General features: G+C 54.0%; 1 protein-coding gene across 1 annotated transcript; it reads left to right on the forward strand.

Moving 5' to 3' along the window:
• Window positions 1–6360: 6360 nt before the first annotated feature.
• Window positions 6361–7701, forward strand: LOC131215124 (endochitinase-like). The gene is made up of 2 exons (XM_058209507.1): window positions 6361–6992; window positions 7071–7701. The coding sequence occupies exons 1-2, from the start codon at window positions 6361–6363 to the stop codon at window positions 7699–7701; spliced, it is 1263 nt and encodes a 420-aa protein (XP_058065490.1).
• Window positions 7702–21854: the final 14153 nt, after the last annotated feature.

Genomic DNA, 21854 nt, shown 5'->3' on the forward strand with positions numbered 1-21854 from the left:
AACCCGTCGTCGTGACTCAGGATGATTGCTTCGCGTCGTCGGCGCTTTGTCGCAAATATGTTTCACCGATGTTTCTATAAATAGAAACCACCTTCCTAACAATGGGATGTTCTAATTTTCGGACAACTTTCCTTGTTCTTTTTGGACCCCTTGGTGATAAAATCAACTCTTAAACCTGCCCAACATCGACTTGATGCCGAAGAAGGCTGTGATCGACTGCGATGAGTACATTGAACTCCGGGTAGGTTGCTAACCAATCGAAGGAAGCCAATGAGCCTGAAGCATCAAAATTGGACCACATATTTTTAGAATTTAAAACCAGTTTGAGAGAAAAATGAGAAAACACACTGTTCTTTGTTTATTCCGGCGAAGGTCTAAGAATAGGATCCATCAATTCTGCCCTGCAGTGATTGCACCAAATTTTTTAAACAAAATCCTGGACCCACCTAGCGTTGATCACTCGTCCCAATATTGTTTTTTGCTTTGTTGCTAATGTTTGCTATTAAACTACAAATACTTCAAACCCCTTGCGAAACGTAAACGTCAAATTTATGGAGTTGCATAATCGATGTTGTTTGCCGTTACAAACGTGCGCCCCAAACCCTCCCGTTGGCAAAGGATCCCTTTTACGGATCCCGTTCGCGGTAATTTTCCCTAAAACGCAAACTGCGACTCGCTCGCAACATAAATCCGATCCAGTGAAGGCAGGGCTGGCCCCTCGGGGAGGAGACCCACAGCGAAAATCGTGCCTCGGTTCCTGCATTGCTTTTCTTCTCCCTGCCTTCCCCTGACCAAGGCCCCTGGTCCGTGGCCGGCGTTGGTCGCGAAGTTACTTTGTGTTCGCGCTGGGTGCTGCTGCGAGACGTGCAAGTGCGTTCACAGAGACAGCCGGGGAGGGGGGGGTGGAGGGCACAAGACCCGGTCCCCGGTAGTGTCATCGTCGGGGTCACGAAGGAACCCGGTTGGGTGGGCGAAAGGGGGGGGACTGGTTTTTGTAAGGAATAAGATAGACGATAGGCGAACGGAAAATACACAAACCCAAACGGATCGGCAGAGGAGCCGGCCGGAGCGCGTGTGCAAGAACCAGTTCTCGGCCCGTCCGAGGTGAGCATAACGGGGTTGGGTTAGGCTTCGGGGGTGGTTAGCAGTTTGCCAGCCCGGCCCCGGCCGCACCAGGACCGGTTTTTTGCGCTGCGTTCACCGCGTGCCGCCTCTTCTGGGGCCGGCCGGAGGAGCACGACACTCCCCCCCAGGCCACCCCTCCGATGCACACACACACCCACAAACGTCTTGAGCGATTTCGATTCCAAGATCGTGTCCTCACTTTCTTTTCAATCCGAAGAGACCGGCGGCGACGACGACGACGACGACGATGTTTTCTCGCGGGCAGTCGGGAAGAGGTCGCGGCCGTCGCGGGGTTGGGTATCATTTTTTCCGTTTATGTTTATCCACGGGGCCACCACCGGGGCGGGACCGGGTCGCGAGGGCTCTCTTCGCACATCTGATTATTATTCTCGGGACGTTGCAATCAAAGCGCGAGACCCAAACACCACTCGGCCGAACGAACGCCCAAAATCAAACGACTTAAGCCCTCGAGGAGGTGTGTGGGGAGGAAGGGAGCGGCCGGTCAGTTGTTGGGGGGTGGACGTGCGGTGGCGCACACACTCAAACGCATGGCGATGGGCTCGGCACAGCTGTGCGGGCGAGAGCCGAGCCGGAGCATAAGCCGAAGCCGGAGATGCTCCGAAAACCTGTTTTGCTTTTTCAATGCTGCCTCCCCTGGGTTGGCCCCGGGGATCCATCGCACGCACGCACAGTTCCATGTGTCCCAAACATCGCGCGAGGCATAAAAACGCGTAAACACGAGGGCCTGGGTCGAGATCGAGCCTCTTTCTTCCCCCTTGTGGTTGATCGAGTGTTCTCTCGGTTCTGCGCTTCCATCTTTTGCGACTTTCTTTTGCGCGTTTGCGGCTTTGCTGTTCATTGTTTTACTCTTCGCTTTTCTGCCTTTTCCGATGCTTTTTATGCTCAGAACCCATCCTTTGCCGTGTCGTCTTTCCGGCTCAGTCCCAGATTTGAGACAGCGCTTCCACAGCGTTATGCTGCCGATGCCGGTGCTCGAGGTGTCACCTTCCTTCGCCGAGAATTCATAAATTTATGAGCTGCATCATGGGCCGCCGCGTTCCGGTTCGCGGCCATCGCGCCTAACTCAGCCTCCGGCATTAAACGACGGAATATATGCTGATGAAACGCGGCCACGGAGGGCAGAAGGCCAGTAAACTTAATGTTTTAACTCCCATTGCCGTCGCCACTGGCTAAAGAAGCGACTGCCTTCGAGGTCCCTTTCGGGCGAGGTCCATTTTTCTGAGCCACGTGCATATGTGACGGTAGCATAACCGACGGAACGAACCACGAAAAAAACAAACCGACCCATGAAACGCCGAAAATCATCTGGAGCTAAGATGACAAAATGGTGGTTTTTGTGTGCGACGATCCGTGCCGGGGGCGAACCGGGGAACAAAAAAAACGGCACGACAAAGCAAATGTCCAATGATGCTGTCGCGCGCTCCGGGAGGCCTCTCCGAAGCAGAGATTCGGTCCGCGCGAGCCTGCCGAGCCTGATCCTCATAGCCGCTTTGCTTGCTTTTCCCGTTGCGCTTTGGGCCGCATCGTGCGGAAAGAGGCGTTGTTTTTCGATTTCTGCTGTCAGTTGCTGGCAGAAGTTCTGATCTCTGTTTGTGCGTGACACTCCGTTCATTTTTGGGCAGCGGGACGGGACGGGTAGTGCAGCTCAATACGCACGATATGACAGCTTCTGTCTGCCGGAGCCGAAACTCCAGTCGCCATCGTTCGCAAGATTGAATTTTATTTCAGTGCCACTCCGTTACGGGCTGGGTTACTCAACAACCCGTGCCACTGCCGATCTGCTGGAGCACCGGCAGGAGCTGGAGAGACTGGGGACCGAAAGGGCCCCGTGGTGTGTATTTCGGGCAGTTGTGCAATGGCGGCGCGTCGGTTAAATATTTTCCTTTTTCCACGCCCGAAGCCCCGTTCGAAGCCGAGCGTCTTCAAATATTTTGAGCACACACATATACACGGACACGGGGTGCGTCTTTTCCTTTTCCGTTTTTTTTTTCTCGGTTTTCACCCCAAGAACAATGCTGGATGGATGTGGATCCCAAACACACGCCTCGCAAGCGCAAACATCGATCGCAATAATTTAAATGTTTAGTCAAGCTCTCCGTAGCGCTCCGCTGACGACGCAGGAAAACCTTTCCATCCGGAATACTCCGGAATAGGCAAATAGGCACGGCACGGGGAAACGAAAACATTATGCTGTGCCCGGGCACAAGCGGGCACACATTTTAAACAATGATGGAGGTCACCGTAAAGCAAACCATATGCGTATCCCCGGGTGGCACCAAACGAACGAGTTCCATCCGGCGATACGGACGGTTCCGAAGCTCGAAACGCCTCCTTGGCCACCGTGTGTCCTAATTTTCTTCGCGGAGCCTCCGGTCCAATCGATCGGGGAGCATAAGGAGTGTCGCTTCTGTTGGAGAACTCCGCGAGACATTTGATAGCCACCCGGCCTTGGCCCCGGCCCCGGGTGGGTTGTAAAACCATGCCATGCCAAGAGCAAGAAATATGAAACAAAATAAAATGGCCTAGCCAATCAGCCAAATGGCAAAAGCCTGCGGCAGAGCCACCGAGATCTGGGTGCGACTGGCAGACTCTTGCGGTGCCACGGAGTTGGCGCCGGGGGCCTGGCTGGCTGGCGGAGGGCGAAATCCTTATTCCGGTCCCAATCGGGGGGTAACGTGTTGAATTCAAAATGTGGATTGACTGTTGTAAAAATTAAATTGCAAACAATCTGCTCCGCTTGCGGAACGGATAAGAACGGCCCATCCCCTTCGCGCGGTGTCCCGGAGGAATGGTTTCCATTTCTGACACTTCTGGCACCGGTTCGGGCACCAGAGATGTGCCGGGTTGCGTCGGGTTGCGCCCAGATTGTTTACATCCCATCACCGTCGATCATCGATTTCCTGCGTAGCTGGCCCGGGGCCCCGGGGCCTGAAGTTTGACGTTTGGTCCGCTGTCAATCCGGGAGCGTTCCGACATCAAGGCGTGGGGTGGGGGAAATGGGTGACGGGCACGACGCTAGATGTGATTGGAAAGCAAATTATGAATGGCGATAATCTGGTGATGTTTATATTTTGTGGCCTGCTTTTTCACCACTGCGTCGGGTGAGTTCAAAAGTTGTGTGGTGAGTTTTCTTTTGAAGGGAAAAGTTATAAGCAGTTTCCCAACTCCCAATATGGCTACTATGAGATGGTTCGGGCAGAGTTAAACAAAAAATCGAGAAGTTATTTCTCAGCTCTTCAAATCGAATTTAAACCCTTGAAGCGATCAACGGCAAAGATAATCGTCAGATTGTCTACCACTTTAAAATGCTGTCGTTGGTTACTTTCCCACAGACCCAACAGTAGACACCTCCGGGGGGGGGGCCAGCAACCGAGACCACGGACCCATTACGAATTCTGCGTGCGTTCGGTGTAAACAAACCGCGATGGCCGGCCCTCCGCGTCCGCTGGGCATATTAACTTTTAATGTATGCAATTTTGGCCACCACCTCGGTTCGTTTGGATTCCTTCTGCTTTCCAGACCCCGTGGGTGGCGACCGATGACGGGCAGCATAAATTCGGCACGAGCACACGTACACCCGAAACAAAGTTGATGGATTGCCTTACCGGCCTGTGCGCATAGATATACATAAATTTTGCATATTCCAGCAAGCGAGCAGAGCGACTGATGATTGAATATCCTGATAGTAGCAAGGACACTCGGCGGTGGGCTTCCAGCCCAGGATCCACTAATGTGTAGATAATGAACGAATCCGGAAGGTGCGCACACTCTCGCGTGTGTGCGCGTCGCCCATCGTCAGCCCCCGAAACGTGGGCGATGGGCGATGATAAATGAACTGCATTTTAAGCACTGCTAATACTGCTACTACAAACACACTGCCCGGTAACTCCGACGGAACTGGCGGAAAACGTTGCTGGGGGGTCGGGGGACGAATCCCACAAAAAGTTCTGCGGGCACTGAGATTTCCACTCGATTTCCCCGCACGCGGAAAACACAACAGCCACGGCCCCAGAAGCCGAATCCGAGCCGGCCAACGGGCGTTCTTTCGTCATTTTTTACGAATCTAATTAATTCCACTCCATCGTGATCGGGTGGGGGGGAGAGCGGGCTTCGGTGGCGTGAAGTGGCCAGAAAATCGCCCAGAAAGTGCGGACGAGTGGTGCGTGCATCGTGCGCATAATTACATGCAGAGCGAGCGAGAGACAGCCGGGGCCCGGGGCCCAGGAAATCCGACTGGCTCTCGCGGGACTCGGGCACAACCACAAAAAAAAACCGCAGGCTCATCAATCATAGGACCTGCTTCATTAATCTTCTCCCTCTCTCTCTCTCTGGCGGGCGCGCGTTATGGGCCTTGGACCGCGCCCGCGGCAAGTAGCATAAAAAATCAATCCATGAAGTAGCGCAGGGCGCGCTGCCCTCCAACCCGTGTCGGAGTTGGGAATCGTGAGCTGCCGGAGCCGATGAAGGTGTGTGCTCCAGAGCGGGGGCCCAGAACCGCCGGGAAATAGAAACGGGGAGCTTTCCGTGGTTTTTGGGGAAGAATAGAAAGCAGAAAAAGAACGGAAATCACCACAATGCGCGGCCATTGTGCGTGCGGTTTTCGTGAGGGACGCACCCCAACAAAGGCGAGGAGTTCCAACGCGAAGTCCCGTAATGCCCAGATCGCTAAACGGAGTGGGTGTGGTGGTCATCCGGTGCAGGTCCTGTGTCGGCACGAGCTGGGGTTCCCACTCGGTAATAATTGGGTAGTTAAAGATATGGCCACGATGGTCTCTTGAGCTGAAACTTGAATGTCCTTGACAAATTGTTTTCTATCGCCGCTGCGAGTTGATACCGCAAATCGTTAAATGATTAGCATCCTTAATCTTCAGTTCTCTCGCCGTGCTTAGCTGGCCGTTCGGCCAAACGCGATAATGATGGTTATTTTAAAGAATTAATTCACCTTTTGAATGGCAGCTCTCGGGAGAGACGCTGTGCCGTTTGTCCTTGGGCTTTTTGCTCGCCGAGTGATCGTTCAGTTCCGGGCGTCTTCTGATGGTGCACTATCGGCCTATCGGCCGGGTATTGGGATCTTCAGTACCATCGTTGGTCTCTCGGCGAGCAGAAGCACCAGTCCGGGCCAATCAGTGTTGTGGTGACGGTGACCAAGAAAAAACCAGTTTGTCCAGTTTCGCGTGCGGACGAGGGAAGGAACCGGTGCAAACTCCAGCGACGATGACGCCAGTGCTGCTCGTGGTGCTGCTCGCGGTGCTGCTGATTTGGGTGCCGGGCGAAACACGGGCAGCTTCGCCGGGGCGACGGCGGCTCGTCTGTTACTTCACCAACTGGTCCCCGGCCCGTCCGGCCGAGTTCGCCTACGACATCGGCGATATACCGGCCGACCTATGCACGCACGTGACGTACTATGCGGCCGGGGTCGATGAGCAAAACTTCGAGCTCAAGCCGGACAACGCACGGTACGACATCCTGCAGAATGGGCTGAAGAAGTTTGCTCAGCTCAAGCAAACCCAACCGGACCTACGGCTTTCGCTGGCCGTCGCCTGCGAGGGCACCGGTTGCGGCCCGTTCGAGGCGATGGCTTCAACGCTCATCCGACGGCAAAAGTTCATCCTGAGTGCGATGCAGTTTATGCAACGGTACGGCTTCGATGGCATCGAGATCGGGTGGATCTGGCCGGGTGGACCGGGGGAGGGTCGCGCTGGCGACAAGGACAATCTGTACCACCTGATCAACGAACTGAAACGCGCGTTCCGCGATACAGGCCACTCCGGCTGGGAGGTGTCCGTATTCGTCCCGATTAAGCGCGGCAAGATCGAGGACGGGTTCCACCAGCAGCTGATATGCCAGTGAGTAGGTACGGTGGGGCCGGAACACCGGAAGTCAATCCTAAACGATCTACCTCGATCTGCTCCGTCCGGCTGCAGGGTGGCTGACTTTGTGCACCTGACCGGGTACGACATCCGCGGGACCTGGAACGGGTTCACCGACGTGCACAATCCGATGAACAACCGAGCGTTCGACAACGGGGACTTTCTCGATGCGAACGTTAAGGGCGGCGTCCAGCACTGGATCGCCGGCGGCTGTCCGGCCGCGAAGATTGTCCTCGAGGTGGCATTCTACGGACGTTCGTACAGGCTGGCGAACGAAACGGTTCACGGGCTGGCGGCTCCGACGACTGGAGCGGGGCCGGGAGGGCAGTACACGGGCAGTGCCAACTACAAGGCGTACTTTGAGGTATGTGCCGAGCTACGGGATCCCGGGTGGACCGTGGATTGGGACGTGCAGGGCATGTGTCCGTACGCGTACCGGGGGACCGAGTGGGTTGGGTACGAGAATGAAAATTCGGTCACCGAAAAGGCGGTTTATGCGGCCACCACCGGGCTGGCCGGGCTGTACGCTTATCCGATCGATCTGGACGACTATAAGGGACTGTGTGGCCGGAAGTACCCGCTGCTGAATGCCCTGGCGGAGCAGTACAAACCGGAACGGGCTCCGGCGGACACCGGGGACGACTATGATTTCGCTATCTGGCGGGCACGGCGATTCGCGAAATAAAGGACCAGTGTTTTGGGTGATGAAGTGCCTATTGTTTTTTTTACCTTTGTTGATGCTTTAACTATTCCTTCTTTGGTGCGCTGCTGCTGGTGAGTGAATCTTTCGCCGAGCGGTTGTGGCCTGCAACTACTGCTCCATCAACCTTCATTACCGATTGCACTTAATCAATGGGGGCCTTATCTCACTTGTTAACGATAATAATATGTTCAAGAATTATTGGAAACAATTACAACAAAGACTTATCATTTTGTAGGGAATGGTAAACTGAGCTATTGAACCAATGTTGGTGACTAAAAAAGCCGATGACGGCAAAATCGAAGCCTGCTTCGTCAGAATGTTAGGCCAACGAAATGTCTACAGGGTGTTTCAGGAACGATACATTTTTTTCATTTGGTTATAGAAAAACGGCTTAACATTTTTCAAAGCTTGAACTTTTATTTGCAAGCTTGATTCCTAACATCTTTTTATGTAAAACAATTTTGGTCAAATGTTCATCACAATTGGCTTGGCAGCAGCTCATTCGGTCGACCTTTTTTTGGAGAACATTTTCGATTGTATCTGGTCTTATTTTGGCAATAGCAACTTGAATTTGGGTCTTAAGATTGTGAATAGTTGCCGGTATTAACATAGCCACTGAGGTGGAAATGAGCTTCAGTGAAATATGCTTTTGTCGAATGAGTTGGCGACCTATCACTTTTGAAATAAATATTTCATATTTCTCAATTTTATGCAACCAAAATTCTATTTTATAGATAAATGTCATTCAAAAAAAAAAGTTCAACCATTGTAAAATATTCAGCCGGATTTTTAGAACCAAATGAAAAAATTGTGTCGTTACTGAAACACCCTGTAGAAGCAACTGGGACTAGTCACCATCTTTGGTTTACACAAATCATATACATTATCGATATTAACACAGTATTAATATTTCTATTAATATTATTAATTAATATATTTCAGTGTATTAATATTTCAGTGCCATATTAGCACCCAATGAAAGTGTTGCTCTAAAGCCGATGGCACCTTGGCCTAGGATTCGAACTGACGTCCTTCGGAGAGAAACCAATCAATCGATGCAGCCCAGACAGATGATCGACGGACGAGCCACTCAGTGTTGGTCCTAAGTTTGCTCAAAATGCTAATCACAAAATGGGTAATGAAATCTAAATATACTAAGCCCTACGCCCCGATGTTTATTTGTTGCGGTTTTATTGCTTCCAAAACAAAGCGTCCGGGATCGCGACTCTCGATTATTTCGGCCAGCTCGGCCGAAGCGTCATTTACACAAATTTATGACGCGACGTTCTCTGTTGCTGTTTTCCATTTTTCGCTTCCCCGGGTTATCGGGCTGTTGCTGTTCTGTTGCCCGTCCGCCTAAAACTTGTTTCGACCGACCGACCGATCGATGGGTGATCGTGGTGGGCTGGAGCGCCTCCGTCGCCGGTTCTTGGACCCGGCGGCCCGGTTCCTTCTTCCTGCGAAGCATAAAACGGCACCACCACCACCACGACGAACGCGGCACCGGGTTTCTCAAACGTTTCTATGCTGCCAATATGTTGCGATGGTATCGGCATCGCCTCGGTTGCTCTCTCTCTCTCTCTCTCGGGCGACCCTCTCGTCACTCTCGGTCCACTAATGCACTTGCAGATACGAAATGATGTAAGAGCCGTCGTCGTTTGCTATGGCCGGCGGCGGCAGCGGCAGCGGTCTCCATGAGCATTATGCAACGGAGCTAAACTTGTTTGGTTAAACGGAATCACGTTCTGGTTCTTCCGATTCCTTTCCTTCCATTTCTTATGCAGACACGCACACACATAAAGGGGGCACATTATCCCTTCGGGGTTTTCAATTGCATTCTGTCGTTCTCTCTCTGTCGAGTGGCCCGATCGTCCTTCCGTTCTGGTTCTTCTGTGGGCCAACATCTCGGAACGCATGATTCAACTTGTCGATGGCTTGGCTCGGCGTGCCCCTCTAACCTTTCGCTGCGCGTCCTATGCTGCTCCGTATGTTGGCGGGTTTGCCCTCCGGGCTGCGGGTATATGTGAGTTGCAGTTTCGTGATGCACTCGTCGTGCGATCACGTGCGCGGAGGGCACACGCGGCCTGGGAACGGGGGAACGGCATGTTTATTGTGCTTCGCAGCTCCGCTAAGCCGCTGCTTTAATTGGCTTCTGTGCGCGTTCTCCGCCCATAGCCACGGCCGAGATTGGCAGATTTGAAAGCCGAGCAACGCCGAGCAAGCAACGGTTGTTGCTAGGCCAGGCCAAGACGTGGCCCTAGAGCACCCGGAGCCTAGAGGCACCTTAGGTTGGCGAATCGAGAGAGCTAACGGCAGTTCCGGCAGTACCTCGGAACGTAATTTTTGACGGCAATCTATCTGCGCCCGAATTAGGCGTTCTGAGGCCCGATCGGACGGAGAGAACGTTTCAATTTGTCCGTTACAAATCGGTTGACCTTCCCAGCCTTTGGTATCGCCTGGGATCGCCTTTGGTAGAGAATTAATGTCAAACTCACTTCTTGATTCCTTCATTTGTTTGCTCGTCCCGGCCCTGTTTTCGGTCCGCGGTGATTGATTACCGATTCCCGAGGGGCTCCTCGGTCACGTCCGGGGTTCCCCGCGCGTAATCGGTTTCAGCTTCGGTCTGTGGTCTTTCCAATTTGTGCCTCAATTTACGGCGGTCCTCCAGGTTGCTTCAACCGCGCCCGCTTGAGGCCCGCGGGGCTCCACTAACAAGTGCTGTGCGGTGCATTAGAGAGGGCTGCACTTCGCCCGATGCTCTTGGACCTTCGGTTAAGGGCCCATTGTTGTTTACCATCATTGAGCGGCCCCGGTTTATGGTACGGTACCACCGATTTTCGGCCCGTCCAAAAGGTGTGCGCTGATGTTTTCTTAGTTCTTCAAAAGAGCAAAGCCGGACCGGTCCAGGAGTTTCCGAGTGGGGGGGGAGTACGGGACGAACGGGAACGGGGTGTTTGGTCGGGGCCCGGGCCTCAGAACCAGCGCTCGCGCCGGTCAGCTGAGAGCACTCCGAGGCACACTGAATTCGGGATCGCCTCCGGGAACGATAAATCAGACAGCAAAAGCGTAGAGGGAACCAAAAATGGGAAGATCACCGCGCTCGAGGGCCTCGGCAAACAAACGTGGCTCTCGGGGGCGCGTTTCGGGCGTGATTTAGCCTTTTCGGGGGTCGAAGTCGAAAGAGAGAGAGCGCAAACTTAAGAACCAGAAACACCTCTCTGGTCACCGTCCATATTCATACGATGCCGATGCGGAGGGAACCCGGAAAAAGGCCCTCCTTGGTGGGGTGAATCAATTTTGCGGAAACAAATGATGAACACAATGACTCCGAGCGACTCCGGAGCGGATCGCGAACACTGCGTCCTACGCCCGCGGCTCATTATTTCGTTTACGCGGACGCGGACGGCAAATATTCTTGCCGACGAAGAGAAACGAAACGAATCGCCCGTCAGCCCGGGTTCCCGGTGCCCGGGGGCGATCATATGCTGTGGCGACCCCACTGGCGTGACGATGGCCGGGTAACGAAAGCAAGAAAAAGCGAAAAACGTAAAGTGGAAAAATCAGAAAAAGGAAAAACCAAACCAAAAAAACGGCAAAAGATCAACACTCGCGGGGAATGATTGGTCGGAGCGGGGCTCCGACGGAACAACGGGCGACGAAGAAAGGGCGAATCAATGGGGGTACCCCAGCCCATAGAAAGCATAAGAGACGGGCGCGGGCGGAATGAACCGGACCAGACCAGAGACACGGTGCGAGGCACGAGAGCCGGAGAACCAACGAAGAAAGGGCAACCGAAGCAAAAACCGGTTCCACCTCGAATGTGTTTGTGCCGAGAGCGAATCAAAACACTCCAGATCGGACCTGGCCCGGGCCGGGGGGTGGTTGGTGGTCGGATCGGGCGTGTATGTTGTATGTTGGGCAGCAATAATAAGCAGCATTGGACTCGGCGACGACGGCGACGATGAGGCTCCAAATCCAAAGCCCTCGGGACCCGCGGGTCCCGGGTCGGGAAAGAAAGTAGCTCCGGGCCATGGGCGAGTGGGGGAGGGAGGTCGGGGGAGGGGAGGGGCCCTCGCGCATCTTGCCAGGCTTAGAAACCGGTCCGGAGCCCGGCGTGCGGACCTTTATCTTCGCCGGTGACCACATCGCCTCGCGCGTGTAAGCCAAGTAGCTTAATTCAAGCGTTTTACAACGACGTCTTGTAATAAGCCGCACCACCACCTCTTTGCACCTCCCCACGGCTCTCCGCGGCCACGGCTTTGTGCAGCGCGAGTGCCTATGCTCAGCGTTTGAGATGCGATGTTTGAGATTGTGGAGGCCCTTCCTTTTTTTGGTTCGCTCTGTCAAAGGCACGGCCGCCGTTGGTTCTTATTAGAAGTTGAGAAACGAGTCGGGAACGAGATCGCGTCATTTGTCAACCGCGCCGCTCGATTGACGTTCTTCGCCCTCGATCGATCGATCGATCGATCGGTCCGGTCGGTCGGTCGTGGCTGTCATAATCGAATCGAATGGAGTCGAATTAATTTGTCAACCCCTTTTTCGGAGCGAACGCATTTGATGGCCGTGGCCGCGGCCAAAGGTCTGGTATTTGTTTCGTTCGTTTCGTTGTTTTTCTGTGTCCTTATTTCGACCCTTTTTTCCCACCCCGACAGCCGAAAGGGCCGAAAAGTTTGAAACGGAGCGCTTCCCAGCGATGCTGGTAATGCGTGGCCAGCCAGCCAGCAGCACGAACTACACATTTAACCCGGCTCGGGCCCGGTTCGTTTTTTGCTGCTGGGTTGTCGTTTCGTTTGCGGCGGGCCCAATTGGGTGTCCAATTTTGAAGCACGAAACTAGAACCCGCCGAGGGCCAATGATGATGTTGGTTTTACCGAGCAAAAAAGTGGAACCCGCGGAACACACAATGGGCCATCATGATGTTCCGATACGTTCCGACGTTGCGGGACGGGCCTAATGTGTATCGAACCATCCGGTCGTCCGGATGGGGTTAAATGACGCCGAAGTTAGAGGTTAGAACACGGCCAACGCAAAACTAGCTTCTCCGCGCGCGCGAGTCGAAATAGTTTTTTCGGGTCGAAATAATTTGTCAACGGCGCATAAAATTTCAATTTAGATTACCCGTTTGCGTTTCAACCCGCAGCGGCGGCGCCCGCACCGTTACTGAACGGCTCATAACGCCCGCCCCGAACAATAAGCCATTAAGACCCCAAGCCAACTGAAGGTGTCGCGGGCCCTCGAGGGCCCCTGAGGGCCCCTTTCTATCGGAGCGCTCGCGCAGGTTGGGCAGGTTTCGCCGCGGTCGATCGGGCTCCAGCGATCGAGAAAGGATCGAGGAGGAGACCCAACCCGGCCGGAAACGGCCGACGCAACCGATCCACCCGGCTGGGTCCGAAATCGAATCCGAAGAAACTCGGCCAATTGCCGAGCCGAGCACCATCGTCGTGGCCGCCGCTTGCTGACGCATAAAGAAAGGCCGGGAAAGGGGGCCCACTATTTAGGGTGCAATGTTGTGGAAAATTGACATGTTTAGTGCAGGAAGGAGGAAGTCGGCCCTCCGAAATCGGCCGCCTCCGACGGACGGACGGATGGAGGAATTCGCGAGTCGCTATCGCGCTGTGGAGGTGTAATTGAATTTTGATGTAAACACATTTCCTCGATGGCTTTCCACTCGGTTGGGTTTTCCTGTGCGCGCCTCGGTCGGGCGCATTTTCCTTTCCGTCCCCCGATCGTTCGTGTCGTTCCGTTTGTGGTCTTTCCGTTCGTCGGTTTCAGGGACGACCCCTTTGGCACCTAGTTCGGGGCGAACTCCCGCCTTCCCCCCTGCGGGGCCAGGTTTTAGGGCTAATATATACACCACACCCCGGGGGATGGTGTGAATTGCGTTTGGCTGAAGTCGAAGCGGCCGTGGCCAACAATAAATGGCTCGCCATCGGCTCGTCGGTCAATAAGTCAGTAAGCCAGCGCTGTGCAATCGTGGGTATTTTTCGAGTGAAACTTTGAAACGATTTGTAACAATCGCTCGTCAAGTTAGGGATTTATTGGCGTCGTGAATGGTCGCGATTTGAATAAAATATCGACAGTTGTCCGCGTTTTTCTATGAAGAAAACTAATAATTTTTCGAAGAAATTTTAAGTATTTTTATTCGAAGTAATCATCATTAGAATCTTAAATCAATGATATGTTGCTGGCAGTGATCAGTATTAACTGTTTTGTCGGGATGTGGTAGCTCATGATTCACCGTTCGCTACTGGTCCCACCCTAGCAAGAGCCATATTTTTTTGCTCTTAGGGTTTTCAAAATAAACACATTCCTCATTATGATATTTTAGATACGCTGCAAATCCAAGTAATTTCAATTTTGTAACACTCACAATTGAGCAACTTATACACGGCCTGGTAATCCCTAAATTCAATATCGTCTGCTTAGACTAAAGACTGCTTAGAAGTTGAAGTACATTTTAATACATTTAGGTGTGGAAAGATTAATGGCACAATGCGTTAAACGTTCTTAGAACAACTCCAGCCAACTGGCTTCAATGCTGATGGATGGATGGATGGATTAAAGTTAATCGTCATCTCGCCCGTAAATGAAACGTTTAATCTTTATAACATATTCTTGTAAAGACAGTCCCGGGAAGTCCTGTAGTGCCACAGGTCGAAGGGCCAAAGCTATTGAATGCCTAATATAAAGACAAATACCTTCTTGAATGCATGAAAACGTTAAACATTAGAAAATCCTGCTTTTCGTTGCCTTTCATATGATGTGTTCCTAATCGGTCCATGATTTTAATTTTGAGACACCATTTTTCAGGGGCAACCTCAATGCGCTAGCGAGTGACGAAAATGGTCACTAATTTCCTTTCCTACTGTCGCTCTTTGTGAGCCCTTTTTATTTCATTAAGAAAAAGGGACTGAGTACAAAAAATGGCGTAAAGCCCGCCCCGCGCGAAGTACGGGTTTCCGTTTGGTAACTCCACTAATAATGGGTCCCCGAAAAAGGTTCCACAACCTTGCGTCTTGCGCCTGACGATTGTGAGCCCTTCTCTTCGCGCACACTACTGCACCGGGTGGCCCTAATTTTCGGCGGAAGGCCAACCGGCAGCCCAGCGATCGCTGTCATCGGCCGGTGTCGATTCAAACAGCCGCAGCCGCACGGTTCCAAAGCTAATCTGCCCGCACAATCATCCCCGGAGCCCTGCGAAGTGCCCTTTAAGAACTCACCTCACCGAGCACCGGCGGAGTCAGCGGAGTCAGGGACTTACGTCACACGCATCCGTGTGGCCGCACCAAATTAGAGCCGGGCACACTCTTCATCAACCGAAAGAGAGATCATTATTATCATTATTTGGGCAGCGGCATTAGAAAGTGCGTAACGCACGTCATCCAGGCGACTTTGGGGCTCGGGGATTTTACATCTTGCGGGTGCGGGCGGTGCAACCCTTGACGCGTAGCGCCCCCAAAAGCACCCCCCCCCCGGGGGCAATTTTTCATCCACTCACCCAACGCCAAGAGTGAGCGGGCTTCGATGTCGAAAATTGCCGTTTTCCTCGAGCTTTTCCTTTTGCTTCGTTTTGGCTCACGTTAAGGGCCGGCCGGAGTGAGACGCCGGATTTGAAAACCAGGACCGAGCCGGAGGCCTTCGATGGCTGGCGAATCGACCGGCAGTACACATGCACATGGTAGAGAGCGACCCTTCGGACTCCCCCCCTCCACTGATCGTGCAGGTCAGCAACCCCCGCCCGCGGAACTGGCCTTTTCCTGTGTGGAGTTACAGCGTAACGACGACGACGACGACGGTGAAGGCAATAAGCAAGTACATCGATGGCGATGGCAACGGTGGCCAGGTTTCCGCCTTCCGTCTCTCCACCAGCATTTTCCAGTCAATTTTCCTGCCCAAATGATTATTTTCTATTATCGTCCACTTTTCAAACAAACAATAACTCGGCCCCCAGGCTCGGCTGGCTGTTGCTGTCCGGCCACGAATGACGTGCGCAAACCAATCCGGGCTGCGTTCGGCATCATTAGCTGGTCGCGGGGTCTCGAATTGCTGGACCGCTGGGCACAAAGGGCGCAGTGAGCACTCCACGCTTGGGTAGTGAAAATTTGGCCAACTCGCACCACGTTTTCCACGGAGTTGAGGAGCTGCCAAAAATTGACAGTTTGTTGTGGGGGCCCGGCCGACGGACCGTTGGGCGGCCCCAATGCCCGGGCCGGATGATTATGGGAGGCCAATTAGGGAGGCGGACCACCAATTGAAGGCGCAGACATTTCGACCTTCTGCACCACCGTTCACCCGGAGCTCGGATCCACGGATGGGCTCTAGGATCTGAGATTCGGTGGGCCTCGAAAGCGGGGTCTCGATCGATCTCGATAGGTTTATGACCCGCGCCGTCGGGCCGATGCTCTGCTTCGCCCAGCATGGGGTTCGCGCTAGGTGATCGCTTCGAATCCACAGCTCTCGGGGGGGCTCCGCGGGATTTCTCCCTGGCGCAAAGGGCAAAGGCAACGCGCGACGGCAGACAAGCGGACGCGCACGCGCTCGTGGACCCTCGTCTGCCCTCCGGGCGAATCCGTCGAGAGAGGGTGTCAGATCTTGACAGTCGTTCTCCTGCTCGGCCGCCGCGTTCGCGATGCTTTGTCGTCCGGCGGGAAGGAGCACCGTGCGGTGCCGCACGCGAACCTAGGCCCCGTCGTCAAACTGTGACACATTGTAGCGTGCCTCCGCGGGGGTCCGTGGGGAAGTGGGGAAGAAAAAAGCGCAAAGATCATGGTATTAATTTCACATTTTGCTGGCCGGGGAAACAAACCGCAACATCGCCACGTGATCGCCCGACCCGGGCCCCAGGAGAGAGATCGAGTGGAGACCTCGTGGTCCCAAGCCTCCGTTGGGACTCGCGCGCGATCCCCTTACAATGTCTGGGGCCGTAGTTGGGGTTGGGGCCTCTACAGGTTGCCTATCCCGCTCAGCTCAGTGCTCCGTGCGCAGAAGATATTGCCAGTTGATTGCCGTTGGAATCGCTTACGGCACTTACGAAGGTATTGCGCCGACACCGTGCCCGGACTTGGACTAGCTGGACTAGCGCTCGGACTTGGGGCGGCCGCAGTCGCTATGATTAATTTAAATCGATTACAAACATCGAAAGTAGATATATTAATTACAAGCATCTCTCTCTCTCTCTCTCTCGGTGCCGGTGGGCCACCCTAGGACTGATGGTATCCGCACCAGGCAATTAGCAAACGTGTGGACCTCTTTGACCCGCGGCCGTCCGTTGGATGCTGGACGCGGTGAAGATGTTCATTAATCAACAACGCCCGGCCGGGTTTGCTCAACAGACACCCGACTGGACCCTGTTGGATGGTTTGGCTATTTCTCCCACTTTCAGCTGTCCAGAATCCAGATCACGCGGAGAACACACGAGAGGGGTTCACGAGTTCGCACGTAGCAAGTGTAGAATTACGCTACACCGCGAACCGGACACCGGTTCTTTTTCAGGAAAGAACGAGGGTCTTCCAGACACACACCCAGGCCAGGGTGTTCCAGTGAAACACAGCGCCGATTTAGTGTACTCAATTACCGATCCAAGAATTGGCTGGCGGCCGTCGATTCTCGGGGAACTCCTCGATGGTGGCGGTGGGGTTTAATAAGTTGAATCTTGGCCTCCGGGGAGCCGATTTAGGGGAGAGCTAGGGAGCCAAGAAAGCTGACCGTTTTTTGGTCTAGCGATGGTGCTCGTTTTAGTGGCTAATAGACGCGATCGTTAGAGTCCTCTACGAGTCCGCTCGAGTCGGGGCGCTGGCCCTAATGCGTCCGGAGCATGATGACGAGGCGGATAAGGAGCACACGGAGAGAGAGAGAGAGCGAGAAAGACCGGGAGGGATGGAGCAGAAATCAGCTGAGTACCGGCCCGGGGAAGGCTGCTGGAGATCACGAAGATCACGTACGCCTGGCGGACTCGGGCGAATTCTGGTGAGCCTTTTGCCGTCGCTCATCATCACCATCGGCCGGGGCCCTCTAATGGCTGCGGCCGATGCCCTGCGGGGTGCGAGTCGCGACTTCTATTGCCATTACAATCACCAACGGATTGCTCCTGTTGTTGTTGTTGGTGCTGGTGGTGCTATGATTGCCGCCACAACACTCCTCGCGCCTCCGCTCTAGACTACTTTCGAATGTTGCATGTTCGATCGAGGGCACGACGACGACGATCGTCGGTCGCGACGATCGCGCACCGCGAAACAGGTTTGGCCAGCGTTTTCTAACACGTTTCCAGCCCTCAGCTGTCCGTCCGTCCGTGTTTCTGAGTGTGTTTCGTTTACCCCCGTCGCTCCTCGTCGCTGTCTGGACCGGCGAAGGCGAAGGTGTGTCCGAAAAGTTTATGGAGCTTTTCACCGACCGATGGCCGAAGATGGCGGAAATCGCGACCGTTAGTGTCGGGGTTTTCGGGCCGTCCATTCTGGTGCTAGTTGGTGCGTGGGGTGGGGTTCCTCTGGGCCTGGGTGTGAAATCCACAGCAGCACGATTCGCCTCGATTGCCTCATTTATCTCAATTACAAAACCTAGGCCCGTGCGAACGTCGCACATGCTGCAGGAGGCGTGCGATCGAGCGAGCGAACGAGGATCGCAAGATCGCTTCCTGGCAGGTAGCAGCAGGTCCTGCCGGTGCGCAAACGGTAGCGCTGCACCGCTGCGTGGTGGTGCAATCGATAGCCCAGGTCGTCGTACGTTTCGGATATCGTTTATTAGTTGAGCCACCGAGTGGCGGCCGTTGTGGACTTAATGGCCGGAGGTGTCCGAGGCGAGAGTTTCACAAGACCAGCAGTTCCAATAAAGATTGGCAAAGGGCCCGCATTTCCCGCTGTTTCGATGAGTGGAGCGGTGGAGCTAAAGAGCCCGGAGCTCTCCACCATCCATCTACCACCTGCGCCATGTTGGCGCAATGTTCCGCGGCCAGCCTGATTAGGGAAGCGCGATCTAACGGGGTGCGGCTTTCGGTTCGGTTATTCGGAGGGCATTATTCTTTGTCTCTAAACGATGCTGACCCCGAAAGGCTGCCCGCTTTCTATGCACCGCACTCGAAGCATAGGGGGAAGCATAATTGAACATTTTGTTTTTCAATCAACTTACCCCCAAAAAAGCCGCGGTCCCTAGGAATCGAGCCTTTCCTTTCTTCGCGTTTCTATAAATAAATGATCTCTTCAAATGGCACTTACGGTGGTGGCCTTTTTTCTTCCAGTGCTTCTCGCCCGGCGAGTTCTTGAGCTGCTCCGTGATTCCACCGTGCGCACCCCGGGGCCTGAAGTGGAACATTAACGGACGCGCGCGCGCTCGTTCGCTCGGTTTTGATTTGTTTCGTTTCGTTCCACTTGTGCACGGTGAGGGCGCACGGACGAAACCGGAGGGACCGGCGTGCTGGCGGCCCCTGCCAGCCTCAGCGGCCCGCCGCACCGAAAGTCAACACTGGCTTTACGATATTAATACATCATAAATCGCCTATTTTAAACGCTCGCAGCGCTCCGCGGGGAAAACGGGGAAAACAGCCCGGGCCAAGGAGAAGGGCCAACGAAGCCGACCTCTACGGGCCGCCCGCTCTCTCTCTCTCCCACTTGATGCCGGCGAAGGCTCACGTACATAAATTTGGGTAAAAGGTAGTGCAGTGTGCCTTCGCTTTGATCTCGAAGATCTCGCCTCGTGGGGACTCCACTTACTCCGGTCTCCTGGTCCCAGACTACCGAACTACCGGCTCTACCGGGACACCGTGGAAAGGTAGGCCAGAAAAAGGCACACCAAGGGCTAGAGCTAGGGCTGTCCGAGGCGGGGAAAGGTGGCAAGAAAACGGTCGTCTTATCTTGCCTTTGAAAGATAAATTTATTACTCACAATAAGGCCTCACCTTTTTTCTCCACCGTTTGCGCCGGCGAAGACCTTTTGGACTTTGGTCCGGCCGAGAGCAAGCGGGACAGTGAATCCTGTGAACGCACGAGCGGACCCCTGGACCCCGGGGAGGATTTATTTCCCTACTTCGTTACCTTCACCGGGTCCCTGCTTACTCTCGGTGCTGAGGAGTAATTATAATAATTTTATTGTACCAACACACGTATCATCACCGATCGTGGTAGGATTCGTGCCTGTCTTGCGTTTGGGTGTTTTCCGTCCGTCCGTCCGGGAGGCACTCGGATCTGGTTTCGAAGAAGGTTCGAAGCGAAGAAGAAAGAAGGCCAGCAAAACATATGATCGAGGCAACCGATCTCAGCGGCCGAGCTGCTGCTGCTGATGATGGTGATGAAAAGTGGTCGAAGACCACGTCGAGAAGTGCGGACTTCCAGCGGACGAACGGGATTGAAGAACTGACCACAAAGCATCGGCGGACCAGCATCGAAAGAACCGCTCTCCTCTCGGGTGCGTTAATCGATGCGAACGAGAAACGGAACAGCCGCCTCGTCTCTCTCTCTTCGCTGGCTGCTGGCATGGCAATCGGTACATAAATCAAAACGGAACGGAAAACGGGCCCGGGCTCGAGTACGCATAAAAAGCATAAATTCGAATCTGACGGGTCCGGGCCGCGCGTGTGGAGCAGCAGAAAGACCTGGAGCTGTGCGCCGAAGAAAGAACGAAGCGGTTGTTCCTTGCAAACCTCGGCCGAGCGCTGGGTGCGTGACGGGCCCGGGACCGCTGCGGAACCTTCTTCGAAGAAAACCGATCCATTTCTTATCCGACTGCTGCCTGCTGCCTCCGGTTTTCCAATCATGATGTCCAGCCCAGCCCTCGAGCCCTCGTTTGGTCTGTCCTTTTGCGGTCCATGTTTTCGCCGGCTCCAAGCTGATCGGGTCAGTTGAGTTGAACTAACGCTACGTTTCTGGACAGCGGCTAGCTTAAATGGGACCTCTGGTGACCAACGGCCAAACTGTAATGTACCTCTTTTCAGCGCAACGCCCGTTGATACGGCCACTTTGGTTCGAGTAATTACCGCAGCTTATTTCGTGATATCCTCTCCTTCGTCAACTTGTCAAAAGTTTCAACTTGCGGTTCGACCGCAACAAAGTAGCCGTCGGTGACTGTCGGGCTGAAGTCGGGGACTGGGGATGGTGCCGAGGCAATTTGATGGGTCCCCGGTGCCCGTGGCGGACCGCCGAAGAACCCGATGGGTGCGTGCGTGAAAGTCCCATGCGTGAAATCTAATATTTTACACCCCAGCTTTTACACGCCGTGGCCAGCAGAGAGCACTCTCTCTCTCTCTCCGTCGTTGTTTGGTGGTTGAAGGCCTGCTTTGATTCAAACTCACGTGCGCCCGATGCTGCGATGCTTTCGTAATAGGAGACGCTTCACAATGGAGGAAACCTCAGCAAATTTGGCGTGGAAAATAGATCATATTCGGCCGGCGGTCATGGCGTGTTTTTTTTCTTTCCGGGTAGGATTCATTTTTCACCCATCCATCACCACACGATAGTCGTTTATTCTGCGTCGCTTTATAACGCACGAAATTAGGTGGGCTTTTTCGTGCGGTCCGGCCCGAGTTCGCCTTTCTTTAGTCCGTGCGGGGTTGGCTTATTTTTTCCAGGGGCTGGAGCTAAGGGGCGAGTCTGGGGGTCTAGTGGGTGCGGGAAGCCTAATTTTCTGACCGCAAGCACACCGACCACAAGTTGATGCTGTCCGTAAGCTCCTTCTTCGTTTCGACCCCACGGCCAACCCGCCAGCATGCAAACTAGTTGTGACAACCTTTCTTAAGGACAGTCAGGTTCACCATAGAAAGTCCCAATTTTAGCACACAATAACAAGCACCACCTAGCCTTGCTTAGCGGCACCCAATTATGGGTTGCCCCGTAATTGAGTTGCCAGCGAACACCGGGAGTACCGGCCACATATACAGGAAACCGCCACGCCCAAAGCCGACACTTGGGCCAATTATGGGGCCCACTGTGTGACGCGGACCCGGAAGTGTCCGAAGCTTTTCTTTCCATTATTAGCTACCCGACCTCTTCCGAGGGTCCTTTTTCCCGCCCGTGCGCATTATCCTTCTCGGCGCAAGGGCGCAAGTGGCCAACTCTTCTCCGTTACCTTCGTCATCCGACGGATTAAGGAAGCGAAAGATCCCTGGAAGAGAGGGCCGCCGGGAGAAAGCCAAAGTCAACCTTCCCGGGTTGC

Source organism: Anopheles bellator, chromosome 1 (assembly GCF_943735745.2).
Source record: "Anopheles bellator chromosome 1, idAnoBellAS_SP24_06.2, whole genome shotgun sequence".
NCBI lineage: Eukaryota > Metazoa > Arthropoda > Insecta > Diptera > Culicidae > Anopheles > Anopheles bellator.